Source organism: Microcebus murinus, chromosome 19 (genome assembly GCF_040939455.1).
Source record: "Microcebus murinus isolate Inina chromosome 19, M.murinus_Inina_mat1.0, whole genome shotgun sequence".
In the NCBI taxonomy this organism is placed as follows: Eukaryota; Metazoa; Chordata; class Mammalia; order Primates; family Cheirogaleidae; genus Microcebus; species Microcebus murinus.
Genome location: NC_134122.1, coordinates 14,663,898 through 14,688,008, shown reverse-complemented (window position 1 = coordinate 14,688,008; position 24,111 = coordinate 14,663,898). Strand labels below are relative to the sequence as shown.

The following is a 24,111-nucleotide window of genomic DNA, read 5'->3' as shown; positions in this document are numbered from 1 at the left end:
GAAAGGATATAACTCAGGAACAGCCAAATGGAAGAGACACAGGGGGCAGGATTCAGAGTGGGGTGCTTCTGTGCCACCTCACTGTCCCATCAACCCAGGAGCTCCCTGAATCTCAAGGTTCAAGAGCTTTCAGAACTCACCGCCAGTCCTGCTCCCTTTCTGGGAGGCTGGCGGGTGGGGCTGAAAGTCACCCCCCCCATCACAGGTGTGGGCTTTCTGGTGACCAGCCCCACCCTGGAGCTGTCTATCTAGGGGCCCCACCCTGAGTCGGCTCCTTAGCACTGGCTCAGGTGTGGTACAAAGGGGACTGCTGTGGATGACAAAAGACGCTCCTATTACTCAGGTAATTCCAGGGCATTTAGGAGTCCTGTGCCAGGAATCAGGGATAAAGACCAGATATACATTTTATTGAGCCACACCTGTTTTCCTCAGAATGAATTGCCTCATAGGGGTGTTTTCATGAGGAGTAAATGAGATAAGATACTAAAGAAGCTATTATGGGCCAGGTGTGGTCGCTCATGCCTGTAATCCTAGCACTCTGGGTGGCTGAGGCGGGCGGATTGCTCAAGGTAACCAGTTCGAAACCAGCCTGAGCAAGAGCGAGACCCATCTCTACTATAAATAGAAAGAAATTAATTGGCCAACTAAAAATATATAGAAAAAAAATTAGCCGAGCATGGTGGTGCACGCCTGTAGTCCGAGATACTTGGGAGGCTGAGGCAGTAGGATTGCTTGAGCCCAGGAGTTTGAGGTTGCTGTGAGCTAGGCTGATGCCATGGCACTCTAGCCAGGCAACAGAGGGAAACTCTGTTTAAAAAAAAAAAAAAAAGATACGTAAAGAAGCTATTACTGTACCTAACCGTAGAACTGCTTGACAAATGTTAGCCAGTATGCTGCCGCATGGGGAAGTGGGTGCTGAAAACATTTCAGTGGAATATGTTCCTCAGAAGCTGCAAAAGAGTCTTTGTTTCGTTGTTTAAATAAAAATTAACTACAAATTGGAAAGAAGGAAAGAAGAGTGGGACACGAATGTCCCATCCATGTCATACGGGGGCATTGCTTAAAGACCTGCCCGTGGATTATTAATTATCTGGGAGAAGGTACTTGACTTTGTTATTTACTATTTGATTAGAGCACTAATGTGATGAAATTACACATTAACTTGGTAGATTTCTGTCCAGTACAAAAGATAACCCTAAAGGTGATGGTTTTGTTGCCCTATAACCAGATTTGTATCTAAGTTAGCAATCTTATTCTAAGATTCTCATTTTTAAAAAAAGCTTGTGACATCAGTTCCTTAAATCTTCATGGAATAAACTTTTTACCATCTTACTGGTTCTCTCATTAATGGGTTAAATAAATGTTTGACAAGTGTGTATTCCATATATGCACGAGTCACATTTTCAAATTTTGAAAATACACTTTAGCCTGATCATATTAACAATGCCAAGTCCCAGAGAGTTCTCTGCTCCCATAATTGAGTTCTCTAGGCATTCAGAGAGCACATTCTGTATGCAAGGCACCCTGCTGGCGCTGCAGGGAAGACAAAAAACAGGAAGGACTGGTTGGTCCCTATAGTCCAGGATTTCATGATTACTTTCGGGGAGAGAGGAAGTATGTAAATTACTTCTTCCACCCTGAGAAGCAGAAAAGCAGTGCCTGGCAGCCGGGAGCTCGCTTGGCTGAAGTGTTCTCCTGTTGAGCATGAACACAATTTTGCCTGTCGCCAACATCAGACAAGGCCCTTCTGAGACCGTGATAGATCAAGACAAAAGCAGGATGACTCCGCAAGCATGCCCGAAAGCAAATAGAGACCCAAACCACAAACAGAATCACCAAACATCCCTGTATCGTGGCTCGTAGGGGTGACTGCTGCTGCTTTATCCAGCACAGTCGCAGCCTCGCTCTGTTCTTCTCACTTTTTAGGAAGGAGCAGGAAGACACGCTATCAGAGAATTACCCCCACTTCCTGACAACATCCAATCCACAGTAAATGCCCACTCCCTTTAAACTGTCCCCCGAAGCACCCAACACGAGCTTAAATCTTGTTGTAAGTCCTCTCTAGCGCTCTCTTACGGATACCTTCTGTCCAGAATTGAATTAGGGGCAAGCTAGCCAGGTACCAATCCATAGACGATGCTATTGACTCACAAAAGTGATGCAAGATGGAGAAAGTTGTACCCATCAGACTTCCCTTAGAGAGAGGACTTGATGTGGTTGGCAGGAGCCCTGATAGAAGCTTATTTCGCTTAGGATTCATGGCTGCAAGTGACAGAAATCAACTCTGCCTGACTCAGCCAAAAAAATGGGATTTAGCCAGCGACAATCAGTGCGGGTGGGGTGGGGGTGGGGCCCATAGAAACGAAACGGAGCTGAAGGGCCAGGCTTGGAAGTGAGTGAGGATGGAGAGTGCCCCCAAGACTGGCCATAGGACCAATCTGGCCAGGATGCCATTGTCGCCATTCCTGGACACCACAAATCCAGCCCCCACTGTCCTTTCATCTCTGTCTCTTCTGCTTAGTGGTCAAAGTCTTGGACACTAGCTTCTGGTTGGCTGAGCCTGAGAGGGAGAGGGTTGTTACCTTGTTTAAATTCTCTAATAACAAGTGATGAAATGAATGATTCTCCTAAAACTAGGGTTTGGATGTTGAGCAACCAGAAATTCCAACTTTCGTCCATTAGAGGAGGGAGACCAACCCCCACCCCCACCCCAAAACCATGTGTGAATAACAATAGATGGTCTCTAAACAGCCTTATTAGTGAAGTGAGTCCTGCAAACTGCAGGCTTTTTGTTTTTGTTTTGTTTTTTTGAAGAGGGTTATGGTGAATTGATACCAGAGCTAAATTGCTAGCAACAACAGAGGAGAGATTCCATGCTCTCTTAATGTGGGCATCTGAGTCAGACTGCTCAGGTTGGCATCCTAGCCCTACCTTTTAACTAGCTGTGTGATTCTAGTTGGGCCACTTAACCTCTCTGAGCTGCAGGATCCTCATCTATAAAAGAGACCATCACACAGAAGGGTTGTTACAAGGATTAGTCAGATAATCTGTATAAAGCACTTAGTACATGTAAAGCACTTCGCGTGTGAAGCACTTGCACAGTATGAAGCACATGGTGAGTTCTGAATAAATGATACCTAAAATCACCATCATCATTGCTGTGGGCAATCTTTTCCTCACACAATGCTCAGCTTTTGTTCTAAATAAATGTTGGATAAATATTTTAAAGAATGTTGAAGAGCCACCCCTAAATTTGCCCACTTGTTGATGCCAAGCAGTAATATTAAATTTTCAGCAATCTTGAGAGCCAGTTGTTAAACTGTGGGTAGCTTGAAATCTGTAGTAGTGGGAGTGTTTACACCATGGAAATTGGCAAATGCTACCAACTAGGGCTTCTACCTCCCTCCCCTCCTCCCAGCCAGTTGTTAAACATTTGCCAGTAGGCTGCTAATTCCAGCCCTTCCTGCCCTGCTCTGGGCATCCAGCAGAGGATATTTGCTGTTCCTTTTCGGCTCACCAAGCCCCAGGGTCCTGCTTCTGTACACAGAAGGCCACTAATTACTAGTGCTGAATAAACATGAGGTTGATTTAAACATTAATTTACTTATCATCAAAAGCTTATCTGCTTCTGCTGGTGCTGTGACTCTAATGGGAATCGGGTGGTGATTGCAGATAGCTGCTGGCTACAGAGAAGGATGCTCTGTGCTCTGGCAGGAGCAGGGCTAGGCTGAGACTGTGGTCAGAGTGGCCCCTCCATTGGCTAAGCAGGAACACCTGGGAAGAGGGCAGGGGCGCCTTCCCAGGGACCTGCAGATTGTGTGTCTAAGATTTTTTTCCTTCAGTCCTTAGATGTTTTTTGAAAGGAGTGACAGCTGTAGAATTCCTAAATAGGAGGGGCTTAGGGCCAGCAGTCTGGTCACAAGGAGGGATCAGGGGATTTATTTTGCAGCTGCATTTGCGGTATAAAGCCCATGGTTTTGACACATCAGTAAAAATTGCGTGGGTTTCTATCAAGTTTTTTACTTATACTTTATACAAAATTAGGGAAAATGTCTCTTTCCCATTTCAAAAACACTTTTAAAAAGTTGAAGTGGTTTTGAGCACTAATGAAAACCATGGGGTGGGCCTGACGCTATTTCTCCCCAGGAAAGCCCACCCTTTGGAACTGCCCCTGGTTGAAAGCATTTGAAAAGGCTCCTGACTGCAAGGATGCAACAAGGTAAAGGGACATGGGGACAGAGAGGGACAGCCTGGTATATCTGGGTGGCATATGTAGGCAGTCTATTGTAGTGACAGTTTTCAGGGCTCTGGAGTCACACTGTCTTCTTTCAAATCTTGCCAGCTGTGTGATCTTGGATGATTTACTTAACCTCTCTGAAACCTCTATAAAGTGGAGAATGAGACTAGCTGCCCTGTAGATTGTGACGATTCAGTGAGGCAGTGTGAGGCCCAGCTCCTGGCCTGTGATAAATGCTCAGATGAAAGCCGGCTTTGTTGGTTATCAGCGTGAGAGGGGGGATGGACTTGGGAGAAGGAACTCGCGGCAGGTGACAGAGGATGGCAGGCACAGGGGGGCCCTGATGCTGAGGGAGCTCAGAATAGAAACAGTATTGATAGCAGAATGCAAAGCAGTGTCACTTGAACTACAGATGCTTAATTGGATTTCTCCAGGGCTGACTCACTGCCTTTGATAGACGCTATTGCCCTCGTGGTGTCTCTATCCTGGGATTTGAAAATTTTCCACCTGCACTTGCAGTCTTCACGCCTGGTTTCAGCAAAATGCAGGACTGTGTGTACTCCTCCATGCCTGCTCTCCTGCCCGCCTGCCTTCCTCACGGATTCGCTGTGCTGTGTCAGGTGTGGGGTGAGGTGCTAGGACCATGGAGGAAAAGGCCATGTCCCTTAAAGGGGGCACCATCTATTTAGGGAGAAAGACAAGTGCCTGGGTGGTTATGCGGGGAGAACAAGGGTGCTGTGGCTGTGTGAAAGAAGAGGCTCTCATCCAGCTGAGAGCATCAGGAAGGTTCCAGAAGAAGATGCTGGGGCTGTCTGGAAGCCTGCATAGGATTTAGTCTAAGACAAAGGTTCTGAGCTTGGGAAGGAGTTAGCCCAGGTGTGGGGAACCTGCAGCCTTAAGTGCAGCCTTTAGACCGAATCCAAATTTTACAGAACAAATCCTTTTATTTTTGTTCATACATTTTTGTTCATCTTTTGTATTTTTATTTTCTTTTGTAAATGAACACATTTAAAACACTGAAGAATAAAAATAAGTTTCAATGAAATAATCCTCCCAGATTGGCTGGCACAGTTAGAACATTCATGAGCCATAAGGGCTAAATTGACGGCTGCTACGCTTATGGTTTAGTTTCAACTTCCCCCGCCTGACTGGTGCCACTACCACACCAGGCTGGTTGGCGAGAGTTTATGGGGGTCGAGTATGCCAGTGTGTTATCAGCTTTAGACAGCGGTGCACTGTGTTTCTGTTTGAAGTGGAATCTGTGGATAGTTGCACAGCTCGACAGTATCTTTTAACTCTTGTCTGCTTAACAGCCCATCACGTCCAAGAAGACCAGAAGAACGCTGAAGGAAGAAAGCAGATTTTTTTAATGAGGATTGGAAATTGCAATCTTATCCTGTTTCTGCTAAAGATGATTTGCTTGCTTTGTGATACTGCAATATCAACATTAAAGAAATTCAGTGCTCATCAGCATTATAGCACTCATAAGGACCATAAATATTTTAAATTAGAGGGAGAGGCACAAAAGATTGTATTGCAGAAATTAAAGATGAAAAGCAAAAGCAAAGATAATTCTTTCAAGCAGCAAGAAGACCTGAAATAATGCCACTGAAGCAGCTTATAAAGTAGTTTATATACTCAGGAAAAAGGGAAGCCATTCAGTGATGTAGAAATTGGGAAAGAATGCATGGTCGAAGCTGTAGGATGCTTAGACCCTGATGATATTAAAGTACAAACAACTGCCTCTTTCAAGGAGAACCATAACTGATCAGTAGCATGAATTAGCCTTCAACTTAACAGAACAACTTAATGCAATACTTCAAAACAAAAATAGTATCTTATTCATTTGCTTTGGATGAATCAACTGGTACTACCAACTTGGCACAGGTTTTTGAGGTTTTTTTCTCCTTTTATTTCATCATATTATGGGGGTACAGACATTGTTAGGGTTACATGTATTGCCTCTGCCACCCCTTTCCCCCACCAGCACAGGTTTTATGCTTCATTTGGGTCATAACAGAAGATTTTCTTTGCTATGAAGAGTTCTTCGCTTTGGGCGCTCTTGTGAACAGAACACAGGGAATAGATATCTTCAACAACTTTCAAGATAGATGTCATGAAGTTGAACTGCATTTTGTACATTTAGTGAGAGTATGTACAGACGGTGCAACTTCCATGACAAAAATACATGAATGGTTTACTGCACAGATTAAAAAAAATATTCACAGATCCAGATGTTCTCAAATCTCTGTGCTAAAGCTGCTATTTTAAGTGACAAACTTTGCAACAAGTTGTAAGTATTGTTAGCTGTTCATATATTTGTGCAAATGCAACACAGCATCGTCAGTTTGGTAACACGCTAAAGTTAAAGCAGTGCTGGACCCTGGAAATCATATTCCACTGTTGCCAGCTCATTCCAGAAACAGATGTCATCTCCAAGAACCGATTAAGGCATGAGGGAAAAGGAAGCCAGCTGTGTGACTTGAAATCTCGGCCTTTCATGCTGGGCCAATGGGGAAAAATGGGTCATTTGACCAGCTTTGGGCGGGAGAGGTGATCAGGCCCTGCTAGAATAATAGTGCTACCACTTTTACAAGATTTCTTTGAAAACGACAGGATCTGGCAGCTTGAATGGCAGCCTAATGGAAACCCAGCAGAGACCACGCTGTGAAGGCACAAGCAGATTGCCAGAGGCAAGGACTGATTTTTAAAAATAGTATTTATTGGCTCCTTTCTAAAATAAATCGTGGAGGCCGTGGACTTCTTCGGGTGCATGAGAAGAAGAAGTCACGTCTGATCTTAGAGATGAACGCTGGCCTGGGATTTGGAGCCTGGGTCTGAGTCCAAGCCCTACCACCAACCTCCTCTGTGCCCTTGGGCAAGTCGTTCTCCTCCGTGGACCTCTGTTGCCTGATGTGTAAAATGAGGGGGTGTTTTTTGAGCCCTAGAGCTCCATTCTGCTAGCACAGAGAGGACAGAACCTGCTTTAGACCCAGTGAGATCAGGTTGCAGATCTTGGGTCCACCATTCACTGGCTGCAAGTTCCTTCGCAACTCTTGGCCTCCGCGCCCTCACTGTTGAAAAGGAGTAGTACCGTCATCTTGAGGTGATGTGAAAAGTAAACAGGCTTCTCATGTGTGGAGCAGGTAGCCCAGGGGTTTGCACAGTCAGAGCAGGTACGTAGGAAGAGCTACCTCCACCCACCCCTCTGCCCTGCATAAGGAGGAGAGTGGCTTGGCCGAGGCAGCTGGTGGCCACTCCTGGGCTATCTTAGCCAACACTCGTGTGTCAAAGCATGAGTCTCACCATCACGCACTATTTCAATTTCTGCAAACCGAGTGGTGCTGAGATGATGAGCACGTGCATTCTTTTAGCTTTCACTGGCTTAATGAGCTTAAATGCTATCCCTTGAGGAGAATAAGTGCTGAGAAGTCTCCAGAGAGCCCTTGGGTTCAGCCACTTCTCAGCATCATGCTGGAGACCCAGAGACCAGAGAGGTGCTGGCTGGCGGGCTCAGGTGACATACCTAGGAAAGCGACGCCCTTGCAATACACCCTGGAAGGCCAAGCTGCCTGTGTTCTCTCTTGGTGGCTTATTTAATGGTCTGAGTGTTAACTTCCACTCCTGTCACCCTCGTCTCACCCCTGGTTGTAACCAGACCCTCATTCCTAGACGTGACACTCTCTTCCCAAAAGAATGTCACCTTCCTCAACCAAGGTTCATTCTTCTCTTCTCCAAGGGTTTTCTAGACTGTCTTAGTTTTGATTCTTCTTAAAGCAGAATTTACTAACACTGAAAACTCATCAAGCTACACACTTGTGGTTTGTGCCCTTTTCTGTATTTTATGTGTCAATTAAAAGTTTACCTGAAAAAAATTACCGAAAATATTGCTTGGTTTTGTTTTAGAGCTAAAAGGGCACCGATCATCTTTTTTTTTAATTTACACAAATATTACATATATATGGTCTCACTAACAGAAACATCAAACAACACAGAAATATAACAGCTGGCACTTATTGAATGCTTTTTTTTTTTTTTTTTTTTTTGGAGACATGGTCTTGCTTTGTTGCCCAGGCTAGAGTGCCATGGCGTCAGCCTAGCTCACAGCAACCTCAAACTCCTGGGCTCAAGCAATCCTGCTGCCTCAGCCTCCCGAGTAGCTGGGACTACAGGCATATGCCACTATGCCCGGCTAATTTTTCCTATATATATTAGTTGGCCAATTAATTTCTTTCTATTTATAGTAGAGACAGGGTCTCGCTCTTGCTCAGGCTGGTTTTGAACTCCTGACCTCGAGCAATCCGCCCGCCTCGGCCTCCCAGAGTGCTAGGATTACAGGCGTGAGCCACCTCGCCAGGCCTATTGAATGCTTTTGTATCATCAGTGCCAGGCTCAAGGCTAAGCATTTTACAAATATCATCTCAATGAATTCTTGCAGCCACCCTGTGAGGTCAGGGCTATTCTTATTACCCATCACACAGTGTAAGAAACTTGCTCAAGGTCACCGAGTGACAGGAACTTGAACCCAGGCAGTCTGATCTCAGAGCTGTGTTCTCAGCTGAGAATGTGAAAGTCCCGTAGAGTCAGCAAAGTTCAGGGAAGACAGAGATCAGAGTAGTCTGCAGGAAGGTTTCTCAGATTGGAATGCCACTTCCAGGAGAGGCACAGCCTGGATGGTCAAAGAGAGATACTGGCCCTCGGGAGAGGTGGCAGCTCAGACTAATGTTACAAATGGGTGTGGTGCCCCTGGGTAGGTGACAGTGCTGCCCAATTTTGGACATGTCAGTGACATAAGGGTCTGGGTTGTGAAGAATCTTAACGTGGGAGCCATCTTAGGTTCTAGAGTGAGAACATGGCATGGTGATGTGACTATGCAAGCCAATTTGGAAGACATGGTGATCAGGATGTACACACCAAGGAGAAAGAGCATCCTCATTTTGAACCTTCTGTTCATGGCATTCCAAGGAATTCCTGGAAGATGTGTTTGCTCATGAATCTTTAGCTGGGGTTGGCACACTACAGCCCACAGTCCAAATCTGGCCCACAGCCTGCTTTGCTACAACCCACAAGCTAAGAATGGGATATTTTCATTTTTAAATGGTTAGAAAAAAAATCGAAAGAAAAATAACATTCCCTGACATATGAAAATTATATGAAATTCAAAGTTCAGTGTCTATAAATAACGTTTTGTTGGAACAGAGTAACGTTCATTCATTTGTGCGCTGTCTGGGGCTGCTCGTCACTATAATGGCGGAGGTGACAGAGAACACATGGCCTGCATAGCCTAAGACAAGTCACTAGCTGGCCCTTTGCAGAAAAGTTTTGCAAACCCCCCATCTTCAGAGAGAACTGCAGTAAGTATTCAGAGACTAAGGAAGTTGCCAGAGCTGGAAGAGCTCTCACCTTACATGCATGAAAAATTCAACACCCACAGAGGGGAATATTGCTTTTCAATTCACTGCCTCATCCAGAAAATAGTTCTTGAGAGCCTACTGTGTGCCAGGCTTCCTGGCTTAATTTTCACTTCTGAGAGGCACCGGGAGCGAGGCCAGCTACCAAGGCTCTTGCCTGCTTGCTGCTTTGCCGGAGGGGCCAGAGCCCGGTTCCTTCTCTGGGCTCCAGTGGGGGACTGGGCTGTGCCCGGAGCGTATAAGCTCGGCCAGCAGATTTCCTGCAGGTGCCTGCTAATGCAATCTGGCACTTTCCGTGACAGCATCTGTCCCTATACACATCCTTTGCTTCACTGAAGGACATAGTAAGTGTGATTTCATTTCTTAGTTTCTGTTTGTTCCTCCAGACTCTTGCCAAGATGGTGCCTAGGCAGAGACACGTAAGTCCTTCCTGTGGATGGTCCAGCAAGCTGTGAAAGGGAGAGGGGCTCTGCCCTGGATGTGCTTGACCTTAACCCTAAGGCTGTTGGCTGAGCTGGCCCAGAAAGAATTAAAGATACGAACAGGCCAGGCATAATCCTGCTCGTGCCTGTAATCCTAGCACTTTGGGAGGCCAAGGCAGGAGGATCGCTTAAGGCCAGGAGTTTAAGATCAGCTTGAACAATATAGTGAGACCCTGTCTCCTACAAAAAATAATAGAAAAATTAGCTGGCATACCTCTAGTCCCAGCTACTCGGGAGGCTGAGGCAGGAGGATTGCTTGAGCTCAGGAGTTTGAGGTTGCAGTGAGCTATGATGATGCCACAGCATTGAATAGCCCAGGCAACAGAGCAAGACCTTGTCTCAAACAAACAAACAAACAAACAAACAAACAAAAGGATAGGAACAAAGATTAAGCTCCAAAGAGGAGAGAGACATGGAGAGAAAGGAAGACGGAAAAAGAAAAAAAGCAAACTATTAATATATGAATGTTCAATAATAGGGCATTGGTTACATATATGGTTTTCCAGCTATACAAGGGAAACTCAATAACCATGAAAAAGATACTGCTGACCAGATTGCAAGGGCCCCTTGAGAACATAAAGCTGATGTTCAATGGATCCAGCAAGCCACTAAAGGAATAGGTTGTCGGCTTTAGCAAATAAAAATGCAAAGCTCACAGTTGCATCTGCATTTCAGATGCACGGCAAATATTTTAACATTTTAACATAAGTCTGTCTCACGCAGTGCTGGGAACGTACGTGTACTAAAAAATTACTTGTTGTGTATCTGAAATTCAGATGTATTCAGATTTTTACTGGATGTCTTGTGTTCTGTCTGGTAATCCTTTAAGAGGAGGGAGACCAGACTTTTAATATCAGCCTTATTTACTAAGTAGATGTTAACCCAGGGGGCTGGTTCTGGGCTGGGGGAGGAGAAACAGTTTGAGTAAATGGAGGCATCTCCCAGCCTCATTTCTCTCCGTGCCTGCAGGAGAACCCTCTGCTGAGCTTCCAGTTCTGTGACAGTTTCAGGAGACAGCAATGAAAGGCCCCAAAGGGAACCAACAACAATGTTCAATGAACTGATGGAAGATGAAACTTGGGGACAATTTGGCAATATATGTCAAGGCCTTGAAAACATTTAAACCCTTTGGTAATTCCATGTAAGGATTTTATGCTAAGGAGACATTTAAGGACACATAAAGATTTAACTATGATTATGTGCAATACAGCCTTGCTGACAACGGCAAAAACCCAGAACAACCTAATGCCCAGCCCTAGGGTGCTGCTTAAGTCAATTAAGGTTCCCATGCAGCACAGAATTCTACTCAGGCATGAAAAATGATGCACTGAGATGTTATTGCTACAAGAGAATAAACCCTGTAAAAAAAAAAAACTGATTAGGAAATATTACGATCCTATTTTACAAAGTACAGATGCATAGGAAAAAGATAGAAGACTCCATTCAAAACACTACCATGGCCAGGCACGGTGGCTCATGCCTGTAATCCTAGTACTCTGGGAGGCCGAGGCGGGCGGATTGCTCGAGGTCAGGAGTTCGAAACCAGCCTGAGCAAGAGTGAGACCCCCGTCTCTACTATAAAGAGAAAGAAATTAATTGGCCAACTAATACATATATAGAAAAAATTAGCCGGGCATGGTGGCGCATGCCTGTAGTCCCAGCTACTCGGGAGGCTGAGGCAGGAGGATTGCTTGAGCCCAGGAGTTTGAGGTTGCTGTGAGCTAGGCTGACGCCACAGCACTCACTCTAGCCTGGACAACAAAGCGAGACTGTCTCAAAACAACAACAACAACAAAAAAACCACTACCATGATTATTTTAAAGGAATTTTTAGTTCCCACATTTGCTTCTCTGTATTTTTATTTTTTGTTCTTACAATAAGCATGTAGTATCTGGGTGATTTTTAAAGTTTTTTTTTTTTCTTTCATTGCATGGGCCACCCCTTTCCTTGGAGGCTCCTTTGGGGAGTCTTGGGTCACCAGGGCCTCTGCAGAAGCCTCTCTGTGCCCTGGTGTCTTCAGACACATCTCAATCCATAGAACCCCTAGCCCAGCCCAGCAGCCCATTTGCATGTGCATTTCCTGACTGGCATCCTTCCAGCCTTTGCCTAACTCAGGTGGGGAACTGTTTCATGTTGGAAGGGCACATTAATTCAGTGGTAATCAAATATGGTGACATTCAAGAAACTTCAATTAGATATACTTAAAAATGTATCTTATTTCGTAGAAATCTAACTACTATGTACTTGATCATTTCAAAAAAATGAAAGTTATTTGTTAATTTTAAAGTTAACTAACCTTTTAATGACTTTGTTGTGTCTGCTGTTTGTTGGAAAGTGTTTGAACATCTGGTTGCAGCATGGAGGGCCGCAGTTTCAGTTAATCCTTTAGATGAGTATCAGTCATTTGTGCCCTGAAAGACGTTTTGATTTGGTTAGGTAGGAGAATGTAGATTCGCAGCTCCCTTTGAGCCTGAGCTGTTAGGTACAAAATCCCTGGTTCCTAATCACCATCTCTGTCTCTCTTTTTTTTTTTTTTTTCCTCTCTCGATCTTTTCCTCTCTGACCTCTCAAAAATTATCAACAGGGTAGCTCTGTCAACTCTGTAGTTATAATCCAGGATTTCTGCACTTCAGCATGATTGACGTTTTGGACCAGATTATTCTGTGTCGTGGGGGTTGTTCTGTGTGCTGTTTGGCAGCACCCCTGGCCTCTGCCCACTAGATACCAGGATCAACCGCCCCCCAGCGACACCCAGTTGTATTAAAAAATAATCAAATACATCTCCAGGCATTGCCACATGTCCTTGGGGACCAAAATGGCCCTCACTGAGAACCATGGCTGTAGGCTTATCTCTGCATTAGCTGTGGAAAAGGATTCCGGAGTCCCTCCAGTTGGACGATCGCCTATAGAAACCCACGGGAACAGTCTGTGCTCTCTGGCAAGTCCAAGCGCATTCGAGGCAGCTGCCGCCTGCCAGGACATGCCAGGGCAGGGCTTGCAAAGAGCTTGGCAACAAGAGATGCAGGCTGAGGCGAGACATCCCTGCCTCTTCTCCTGAAAGCTGGGGTGCTGGGATTGGATTGGTAAATATGGGTAGTTCATGACCTGCAAGGAGCAGGGTCCCCTACGCTGGTCTGCAGATGACACTGCTGAAAGGAGCCAGCAGACTGGGCTGTTGATGAAGACGCTGTGGGATGGGGCAGAAAGATCTGTGGACTCAGATCCGAAGGGTCGATCTCTGGTCCTGGTCCTGCCCCGCTGGCTGCGTGCGCTCAGCCCATCCCCTCTACCTGTCTCCTCGTAGGTAAAATGAGAATATTAGTGTCGTTCCTCTGTCTCTTCCAAGGACAGCTATCAGGAGCAAAGTAGGATATTGCGTCCAAACCAACCCATTCCATCCACTCACCTGCTTCACTCTTCTTCGTGGCACCTGAAGTATCATACGTGTGTCTTTCTTCTGTCTCTGCAGCCACAGTGTCAGCTTCCTGTCAGCTTGGTCTTGTTTGCTGCGTCCCCAGAGCTGAGGACAGTGGCCAACATAGTAGATGCTCAATAAAGACATGTAGAGTGAACACACACACAGACACACCACATGGGGAAGTGATTTGAAAACATGTCCCAACAGCTGTGGGCATACAATCCCTTTCTACTCACTGGTTCCACTTCTGAGAATCTAAACCCCTCTCCCCAAATGAGCAAAAAGCCTTGTATGAATCAATGTTCATCCTACACTGGCCACAATAGCACAGACAACCGGAACAGCCCACCTAAGTCATCAAGGTAAGGGTATAATGACACGGCCCTGATAAATCTACTTGGTGAAATCCAGGCACTCATTACAAATATTGTTTATAGTAAGGTGAGTTAATTTTCATAGCACACACACAAAACTATAGTGAGTAATGCAAAATTGTATATGCAGCCCACTTGCTGAGCTTACAAAAGGGAGCACCCCCCATACACTGGTGGTGGGAGTATTGTGCACAATCTCTCTGGAGGGCAATTTGGAAATTCCTGTTAAAATATTAAGTGTTGATGTCACTAGACCCAGCAATTGCCTTTCTAGGAATTTATCCTAGAAATGTATTAGGAAACAACCCAGATGTCTATGAATAGAGGAATAGTTAAATAAATTACTATATATCAGTACAATGGAATATTATGCAGCTGTTTAAAATGAGGAGATTTGTATGTGCTGACATGGATAGATGCCCAAAATAGATTATTAAGTTGACAAAAAGCTGGGCATGTTGGCTCGTGCCTGTAATCCTAGCACTCTGGGAGGCCGAGGTAGGAGGATGGCTTGAGCTTAAGAGTTCAAGACCAGCCTGAGCAAGAGTGAGACCCCATCTCTGCTAAAAGTAGAAAAATTATCTGGGCGTGGTGGTGCACACCTGTAGTCCCAGCTACTTGGGAGGCGGGTTGCTGTGAGCTAGGCTGATGCCACACTGCACTCTCTAGCCTGGGCAACAGAGTGAGACTCTGTCTCAAGAAACAAAACAAAGCAAAAAACAGGAAGCTGAACCCCTCCCTCCTCACTCTCCCTATATTAAAAAAAAGTTTAAAAAAAAGCAAATTACAAAATATTTTTGTACAATATTAATGGTGTCTTATATAGTAGTATATAAGCATTTTTTTTTAAATTTAGAGGAATACATACCAAACTGTTGACAGTGGTTCTCTCTAAAGGATAGGGAGAGATCGTCTCTATGTTTTGATTTCTGTAATGTTTAAAATTTTTTAACATAAGCAATAAAAAAAATAACTGAACCTACAGCGTGAGCTCGCTTGTATACGCAAACAAAAGCCAGGCATGTGCAGATGGGAAGGAACTTTATCAAGGTGTTATTAACAGTGATCAGTCATTTCTACGTGGTGAGACAGTGGGTGGTTTTGGCTTTCTCCTTTTGAGGGAAGACGTCTACAGTGAGCACGTGTGGCCTTTACAAGGGATAACTCACATTCACAGGCGCTCTTTGTTCAGCCGGGGTGGTGCTCAGGGTGCAGTGCTCTGTTGGTGTAACCTGCTATTGCGTGGTGTCCTGTTTCCCCAGGATGGATGACATCCAGCTCTGCAAAGACATCATGGACTTGAAGCAAGAGCTGCAGAACTTGGTCGCCATCCCAGGTAACCGTTTGTGACTTCACTTCATGTCAAGCAGCTGCCTGGGACCCCCAGCCTGGCCCATCTGTCCCCCTGGGGGCTGGAAGACAGAGTTGCTGTCTTCTCCAGCGTGGCCTCATTCTTGCAAATGCAGCACCCTCTGGCCACATGGTTCAAATACAACTTCGAGTTGGGCAGACCCAGGTTCAAGTCCTAATTCTGGCCACCTCCTTGACCTTGGGCGAGTCATTTTACTTCTCTGAGACCGAATTTCTCCTCCTTTGTGAATGTGGTAGTGACAGTGATAGCACCTAATGCATTGGGTATAAATGTCTTTGTCGTGCTCAATGAGACAATCCAAGGCAAGTGCTTAGCATGAATTCTGGCCCAAAGAGTCCAGTAAATAATTAGCACTTATTACCCTTATTTATCCTGTTTGGGAACGAGTAGAGTATAGTGGTTACATGCTCTAACTCTGGAGTCAACCTAGATTTGCTGATTATTAGTGACATTACTTATTTGGCCCTTTTCCCTGCCCACCTAGGTGGGGTTAGGTGCCCTCCTTGGGCATGTCTCTCTCCAGACTTCATGCCCCTCGAGGGCATGACCCAAGGGTTTGGCAGGTGCTAAGGGAAGGTTTATTAACTAAATAAACACAGCTCTAGCTGAAGAAACTCGGCCTTGGCAAGGAGCAACCCAGGCCAGAGAAGCAGCCACCATGGTCCTTGACTTGAATGTCTTTGCCATTCTCTCAGTTCAAGAGGTGCGTCCCAAGAGTCTCCTCTACAGCAAGCCCCGAGCTCGGCGCTGGGCACGCAGTGAGGAACCCAGAATGACTCCCTCCTGCCCAGGCACACAGTGGGTCCCCATAAGTGACAACTGTTACCGAGCTACGCGTGCAGAATAACGAGAGCAATGTTTCCCAGCCCTGACGCTGTTGACGACTGCGGCTGTCAAAACGTCAATATCGCCATTTGGGGTCCATAACTTTGTGTGTGGGTTGGGGGCTCTGTGTTGTGCCTCGTAGGATGTTAAACAGCATCCCTGGCCTCTACCCACTACAGGCCGACAGCACAACCTCCTCCTGCCCTTGCAATTGTGCCAGCCAAAAATGCCTCCAGATGTTGCTGAATGTCCCTCAAGGCTGGGTTTGGGGGGAGGGGAGGCAACATTGACCCTATCTAAGAACTATTAATTTTAGGGTACAGTGATCTGGGTTCAAATCCAGCCTTAGCAGCTAGGTGACCTTCATTGAACAACTTAATTCTCTGAGCCTTAAATTCCTTGTTTGTAAAATGAGGCATGCCAATAATGCCACCCTCTCATGGTTGTTTTGAATATCTCATATGACAAATGCAAAGCGTGGGCGTGTTCAAACACAGTCTTGTTGTAAGGGTAGCATGTGAAACGATGGTAGAACTGGGTACTGTTTCTTTAATGAGCATTTACTAGGTGCCAGCCACCGTGCAGGCCTTGGGAATAAATGAGTGGCTAGACTCTCCTAGTTGAAAGGGAGTGACAGCTAATGGGCATGGGGTTTCTTTTTGGGGTGATTAAGATATTCTGAAATGGATTGCAGTCATGGTTGCGCCACTCTGAATACTCTTGGAACAGAGGAATTGCATGTGTGTGAATCATATTGCAATAAAGCTGTTACCAAAAAAAGTTAAATGTCAAACACAAAACAATAAAAGAATAGGGGAAAAGTACCAAAGTCTAGACACCACACACTAGAAATTCTGATGTAATTGAATGGGTGTGAGGCTCTGGCATTGGTCATTTTTAAAAGCTTCCCACGTGATTGTGATGAACAGCCGGGATTGGGAACCACCAGCCCTGTCTTTCTGTCTCATTTTATAGCCCTCCAAGGAATAGTTTGGTTGAAGGGTATAGAAGCCCATTCAAGCTTATGTGAGCACAAACTTGCACTGACTAGAAGGGTGATGGAGTCTTGTGGAGCCCTAGGTCATTGTTCCCTAGAGCTGCCCCAACAAATTAATAGAGACTGGGTTGGCTTAAACAGCAGAATTCAATTCGTTTACAGCTCAGGAGGCCAGACCTCCAAAATCAAGGTGTGAACAGAACCACGCTCCTTCCTAAGGCTCCAGAGGAGAACGTTTCTTTGCCTCGTTCAGCTTCTGGTAGCTCTGCACCATCCTTGGTGTTCCTTGGCTTGTAGTACGTTACTCCTATCTCCTCTGTCATCACATGGCTTCTTCCCTGCATGTGTCTCTGTGTCCCCTTCTCTTCTTAAAAGAATATCAGTGGTTGGATTTAGGGCCCATCCTAAAGAGTATGACTTCATTTTAGCTTAATTAATTACATCTGCAAAGAAACTTCCAAATTACTTTGGAAATGGGTATTTCCAACTAGGATAGACATAAATTGGGGTGAGGGAGAGAGAAAAAAAGCACTATTTCCATATGGGGTAAATATGAATTTTATGAGTTTCCTGGTCTGCATGGGCTGCTGTAACAAAAATACCATAGACCGGGTGGCTTATAAACAACAAACATTTATTTCTCATGGTTCTCGAGGCTGGAAAGTCCAAGATCAAGGTGCCGGCAGATTTGGGGTCAGGTGAGGGCCTATTCCTCATGGTCAGTGGCTTCACTATGTCCTCCCTTGGTGGAAAGGGACCGACAAACTCCCTTGGGCTTTTTCTATAAGGGCCCTAATCTCGTTCATGAGGGCTCCACCTTCATGCTCTGTTCATTTCCCAAAGGCCTCACTTCTTAATACCATCACCATGGGGGCCAGGATTTCAACATTTGCATTTGGTGGGGACACAGACGTTTAGATCGCAGCAGGAGGTGACCCTGTTCCACCCACTACAGACATGAAGCCCTGCCCAGCCCCACAAGGGTCTGGAACCAGAAACAGGAAAGCCAATGGAATGTTCTTTCCCCCAGCTGACTCCCATTTTGAGTGCACATCCTGTTTTCTCCTGTTAGCTCATGAGTGGAGCAAGGCCACCCCATCCCCCTGCCATGATCTCCCCACGCAAGTTTCCTGAATTTCCCAGGAGACTCTGAGGGGCCCCGTGTGGGTCACCGTCTCCCTTGGGGGAGGGCGGATTCCCAGGGCCCCCCATTGGCTCGGCAGGATCCATGGGAACCAAGTGAGCTCCCAGGTGTCAGGGCAAAGAGGAAGGAGTGTGGGGCCCCTGGATCTGCCAAGGCAGCTGCAGGCCAGAGGGGCCCCCGCCAGGGCATGTGAAAAACTGGGCGGTCTTTGGAACAGCACAGCTGACCAGGGCTGGTCCACAGCAAGAATATCTTAACGCGATCAAGATGAACAGAATACCAAAAGCATAATCAGAGACGGGATGAATACCGACGTTTTGTGCACAGAGGCCGGGGGTGCTACACCTTGCAGAGTGGGCTGGTCCCGTAGGAGAATGTGTCCCGCCCCAAAGGCCATTGGCTTCCCCACTGAGAAACATGACTCAAACAAGGTCCTGGGGCCAGTTAGCAACAGAGCCCAGTCCCACTGAGTCCCCAGAAACCGGTTCTTCCCAGTCACTTTTGGCAGAAATTCAGATATCAGTTCTGCGAGAGCCTCTTTCCTCTCTTGCCTTTGTGGTCGCCTGTCCCCACCTTCTGCCCTGTCCACCTCAGTGAGAGCCTTGCTTGTGTTTCCTGGACCAGTGCCAGTTTCTGGATAGATTGAGCTGAGTTCAGGGGAAAAAATCCCTGATGTTTCTGGCAACACATCAATAACAGTATTAGGTAGAGAAAACCATGAACAGCCAAGAAAATCATGTTTCTTGGGCCAGAGTCAGAAAATGATTCAGCGACTACTGGGTGGCGAGTGGGGCCTTTTTGATTGCAGAACACCTGGGGTCCGTCCTGCCTCGAGGGCTTCTTGAGGAACAGTTGAATGTCTCGCCCTGGCTCCATGGCTCCCCCCCACCTTAGAGCTGGGGGTGCACAGGCTTGGCTGCGGGGTGTGGACACCTTCCCCATGAACATGAAAATGGTGTCTTAGTAAAAACAGTGAGTCTTCGGGTTGTTAGGAAGGATTAAAGCAGTGGTGTCAAATGGGGGTGATTTCGTCCCCCATGGAACATTTGCAATGTCTGGAGACATTTTTAGGTGTCACAACTTGGGGAGGGGAGGGCGGTGCTACTGGCATATAGTGGCTGGAGGCCAGGGATGTGGCCAGGGCAGCCTCATACACCAGGGGATTGTCTGGTCCCACGTGTCGGCGGCGCTGAGGTGGAGAAGCCGAGATTAGCTGAAAATGTTAGCTCATGGTGACACGAATAGAATTCTAATAGCTGCAGTTTATTAAGCACTTACCGTGTGTGTACGCTTAAAATATTTGCTTTTCCTTCATTAAATAAGTATTTCTTTTGCACCTGGTTTGGTAAATATTTAATCTGGAGGGCATTTAATCATGAAAACAATAAGCGACAGTGTAAAATAATAGTGTGTAATAATAGCAGCTCACTTTTCATGAGCCCTTCCTGTGCACCAGGCAGTGAGCTGGGTATTAACATTTTCCTTGGTTTAGATCTCTTAAAACTTGCAACAACTTTATGATTATCTGTGTTGAGAGATTGGAAGCTCGGAGAGGTTGAGGAATGTGCCCTGAGTCACACAGCTAGGAAGAAGGGGGAGCTGGGTCACCAAGCTAGGACTGTACGATTCTACAGGGAGGACTCACTGTTAGAATAGGGGCCGTGGGCCAGGGGGACAAGTTAGGAGACCATGGTGTGGTCCAGGGAGAGATGAAGGTGGCCTGGGCACAGGAAATGACTGGAGCAAGTGAGAAGCAAGTTGAAGGGTCATATGGCATGCCCCTGGGGACATTAGGAATCAAGTGTGTGTGCCAGCAAGCAGAGGGGAAAGTTGGCAAGCTAGGAGTTCTCAATGACAAGTATGGGACATGAGTGACATTGCCCTAGGAGCTGGGTGATGTTGGCAAGCGAGAGGGTCGCATCATCAAGCCAGGGAGGTAGTGCCTGCAGGTGGGAGGTGTTGCTAGGAAACGTACGTGGCGCACAAGCAGGCAGGTGAGCAGCATTGGCCAGTGACTCGGAGACTCAGGTCAGTCGCAGGTTTGTGAGCTGTGCAGCCCGCTTCTGAGATTAGGCAGCTTCTCCCGGGAATCGCTGGAGGCGCTGCAGCTGAGTGTCTGGGGGAGGCTGGGGGATGCCTCGATTGGCCCAAGACAGGAAATGTGGATGAATAACTAGGGGGCAGATGTTTTCAGGTGCTGGGGGCCCAGCAAGCTGTCAGGTGATCCTAGATGACATCTGGGGAGTGGGGCAGGCCACCTGGGAGTGTTGAAGTGCTGTCCAGGGTTATTTGCACAGGAAGGTCACACCACGGAGCCCTAAGAGAGCTGGAGTGAGCAGGGAGCCCTGGCAAGTCTGTGGGTGCTGGTGCTCACTTGGAGAGGGCTGGTGAGTGATTTGGGGGATCAGACCCCAGGGACCCACCACGGCAGGAGTGACACTGCCATCGTCCATCGTGGCAATGGCTGGGAATGGGGGGTGGCTAGTAATTCCGCTGCCCTTCTTCCCTGGGGAATGGGAGACGCCAACTTCCTCTCCTCTCTGTCCTCACCTCTGGCTCTGCTTCCAGATCTAGAAGAAATTGTCAATATCTGTCGTAGGCAGGCAGACAGACAAGCTGCCCTACGTTTTATTCTGAGGGGGTCTGAGCAGGAGCCTGAAGTGGGTTTACGTCTTTGTCTCCAAGTGTCCTCAAACCTCATCTTGCAGCCCTCTCTCTGCTTTTCTCTTTGGCATCCCAGCCCTTGGTATTTGGGACAGCTTTACCCTCGACACAAAGTAATTCCCTCCTGGCTCGCCCACGGGAGCCCCTCCTCACCCTCTGTGCTCCACAGCGCCCCTTGCTGTGTCACAGCGCCCCTTGCTGTGTCATTAGCATTTACCCAGTGCTCCCTGCCAAGGCCTCGCTCCCGGCTAAGCCCCTTGCTGACACTACTGTGTGTGTTTTACAGAGGAGGAAACTAAGGCTTGAAGGGATCCGGGTGCTTAGAGCCGGCATTCCCAACCTGGCCCCTCGGACTCAAGTGCCTTCCATAGTTACCTTCATCTCTTTCTTTGCCGATGTTTTCCTCTTCCAGAAAAAGAAAAAACCAAGCTGCAGAAGCAGAGAGAGGATGAGCTGATCCAGAAGATCCACAAACTGGTGCAGAAGAGAGACTTCCTGGTGGACGACGCGGAGGTCGAGCGGTTACGGTGAGTGGGCAGGTGTCCGCGAGCGCCAGGCTGCCAGACGCCCACCGTCGGCTTCCTTCCAGAACCTCATCGTTCGCTCCTGGGACTCCCAGCCTTGCCTAGCACGCATGGCCTCAGCCAACAGCCCCCGGACACTGCATCCAAATGAACCCCAGCCTTCCGGCCTGAGGACCCATTTCACATTCAAGAGAAACCCAAATCCAACTCCAAAAAGTCTTGCAAAAGTCTGTGTGTCTTCAGTGAATGTCGTTCAGGGAGATGACCAGGGAGGGATTACATCACATAACACACGGCAGAGCTTCCTACACATGCTCCCAACTCATCAAGGCAACCTCTCAAAACTTCTCCTGCAGTTGCAGCCCTCCACATGAAGAGAGGCCCTCAGGGCTCCTTCCAACCCAGAGGGCAACTTCTTTATCCTGTGTTCTCAGAGACCCCTCTCCAAGGCCCCTGGGATGTGCCTGGCCTAGTTCAGCCAGGCTGGACCCCCCCAACTTTATCCTGGTGACCCTGGGAAGAACTAAGGTGACTCATTCCCTCAGACTTGCCATATACCTTCTGGGAGCACAGGTGAACACGGTAGCTTAAAGGTACAAGGTCAGGAGAGGGGTTGCCTGGCTCACTGACCCCCAGCAGGGAGGTGGGGTCCTGTAATGTCCCAACCTCTGCCCTGGGGTCTTACCCTAGCTCTGGGTAAGCGTTTAGCCCATTGTTACGTGTCTCTGCTTCAGAGCAAGATCATCAAATGCATTGTACACACATAACACACAACAACATATATGCACCATTTACAAAGCCTGACTTTTGGTTCCAAGCACTAACCTATGGCCTCATTTCATTGGCTCCTTGAAGTTTTCTTTGCTTACTGTACTTTCCTCTTCTCTTTTACATATCTGCCTTCACAGGGAGCAAGAAGAAGACAAGGAAATGGCCGATTTCCTGAGAATCAAGTTAAAACCTCTAGACAAAGTAACCAAATCTCCAGCCAGTGAGTGCATACATTATTCCTTCTCCTCCTCCAAGAAAGGGTAAAGGATGTTTCAAAGAGGTCTGGGAGCCAGAGGGGGCACAACAAAATGTTTTCTAGAGACCAAACTTGAGCATGAGATGGCAGCATGCAAGGTCACCTTCATGGGCCTGCAACTTAAGCAGATGCCAAGGGCCCCACACCTAGAAGGGTACCTTGCTTGGTTTAATGTTCTGTTATTGCTGTCTTGAAATTCTTAAAAATTTTGGAATAAGGGGCCCTGAGTTTTTATTTTGCACTGAACTCCACAAACTATGTAGCTGGCCCTGGCAGTAGCTGTCCCTCCCTAATCACATGGTTTGGTGAATTCCACAGAAGGAACTAGGTGGCCTAGTTGAAGGAATTAGGCTCAGGGAGCTCTGGCCTCTGTTAGGGCTGGAATCACTGGAGGAGTGAGAAGTACACTTCTCAGAATATTAGCTTCACAGGATACCCAGAGCAAAAAGGGTTCTCTCTGAAATAAGTTTGCAAAATGTTGCATTCTTGACCCTCTATTTGGAGGGTCCCAGTGTTCATTAGGATACTGAAGTGATAATGGATCCTGCTGTCAAGGAACTGTCTTCTTTATGTCCACCCGCTGTTTCTCAAATGTGTCTAACTGCTGTATTAGTGAGGACTCTTTCAGTTATAAGAAATGAAGGCTGCGTGCAGTGGCTCACATCTGTAATCCTAGCACTTTGGGAGGCTGAGGCAGGAAGATTGCTTGAGGGCCAGGAGTTTGAGACTGGCCTGAGCAAGAGTAAGAACCCATCTCTACTAAAAATAGAAAAAAGTTAGCCAAGCGTGTTGGCAAGTACTTATAGTCCCAGCTACTCAGGAAGCTGAGGAAGGAGGATTGCTTGAGCCCAGGAGTTTGAGGTTGCAGTGAGCTATGATGACGCCACGTCTAGCCCAGTGACAGAGCAAGACCCTGTCTCCAAAAAAAAAGAAAGAAAAACAAAAATGGATGCCCAGTTCAAACTAATCTAAGCAAGAAAGGGGATTTTTTTTGGAGGAAGAGCAACAAGAACTAGGAAGGACCTCAGGGACTCAACGCTATTAGCTCCCTCACTTTCCTTCTCTTTCTCATCTCTGTCCCTCTTTGCATGTTAGCTCATTTTCTCCTACTACATGGGCCTTCTGTAAGGGGCCAGAACTCTAGAGTGATCACTTGGAAGCTCTGAGGCAATGCCACAGATTCTTTCCCCAGTCTAAATACATAACTCCCAGAGAAAGATTCTAATCAGTTCTTCTTGGATCCTGTCCCCACCTCTTACTGTCACCAAGAGGCTGGGATACTGTGATTGGCCAGGTCTGTGTAACATGCCACTCCTGCAACTACAGGGACATGATCTGTTACCAGAGGAAGAGGGACCAGGCATCTTGCTGGGAAAACAAAAAACAAAAGCTGCCACTGTCTATACAACCACAAACCCAGTTTTCACTGACCATCTATTAACATCATATGAAAACACGATTGCAAAATGTGAGGAAAGAGAAGAACTGTGGTTCTTTCTACTGGCCCTTAAAACCACAAGGCATATGATCACTGCCTAAAGCCAGCGTCCTTAATGGACTGTCTCTTCCATGAAAGGCAAAGTAGAAAAACTCCACCTAGCAGCATGGAGAAAGGAGCAAGGAAACTTGCCTTCTA

The 24,111-nt window shown here is 46.8% G+C and overlaps 1 protein-coding gene across 1 annotated transcript in view; it reads left to right on the top strand.

The window, feature by feature from the left end:
- The window catches only part of BMERB1 (bMERB domain containing 1), a 107,135-nt gene that overhangs the window by 80,619 nt on the left and 2,405 nt on the right, over positions 1-24,111 (top strand). Inside the window, exons 3-5 of the mRNA XM_012790218.2 lie at positions 15,185-15,258; positions 21,337-21,451; positions 22,357-22,439. Of these exons, the coding sequence (XP_012645672.1) occupies positions 15,185-15,258; positions 21,337-21,451; positions 22,357-22,439 (272 nt within the window). The remainder of the gene's footprint in view (positions 1-15,184; positions 15,259-21,336; positions 21,452-22,356; positions 22,440-24,111) is intronic.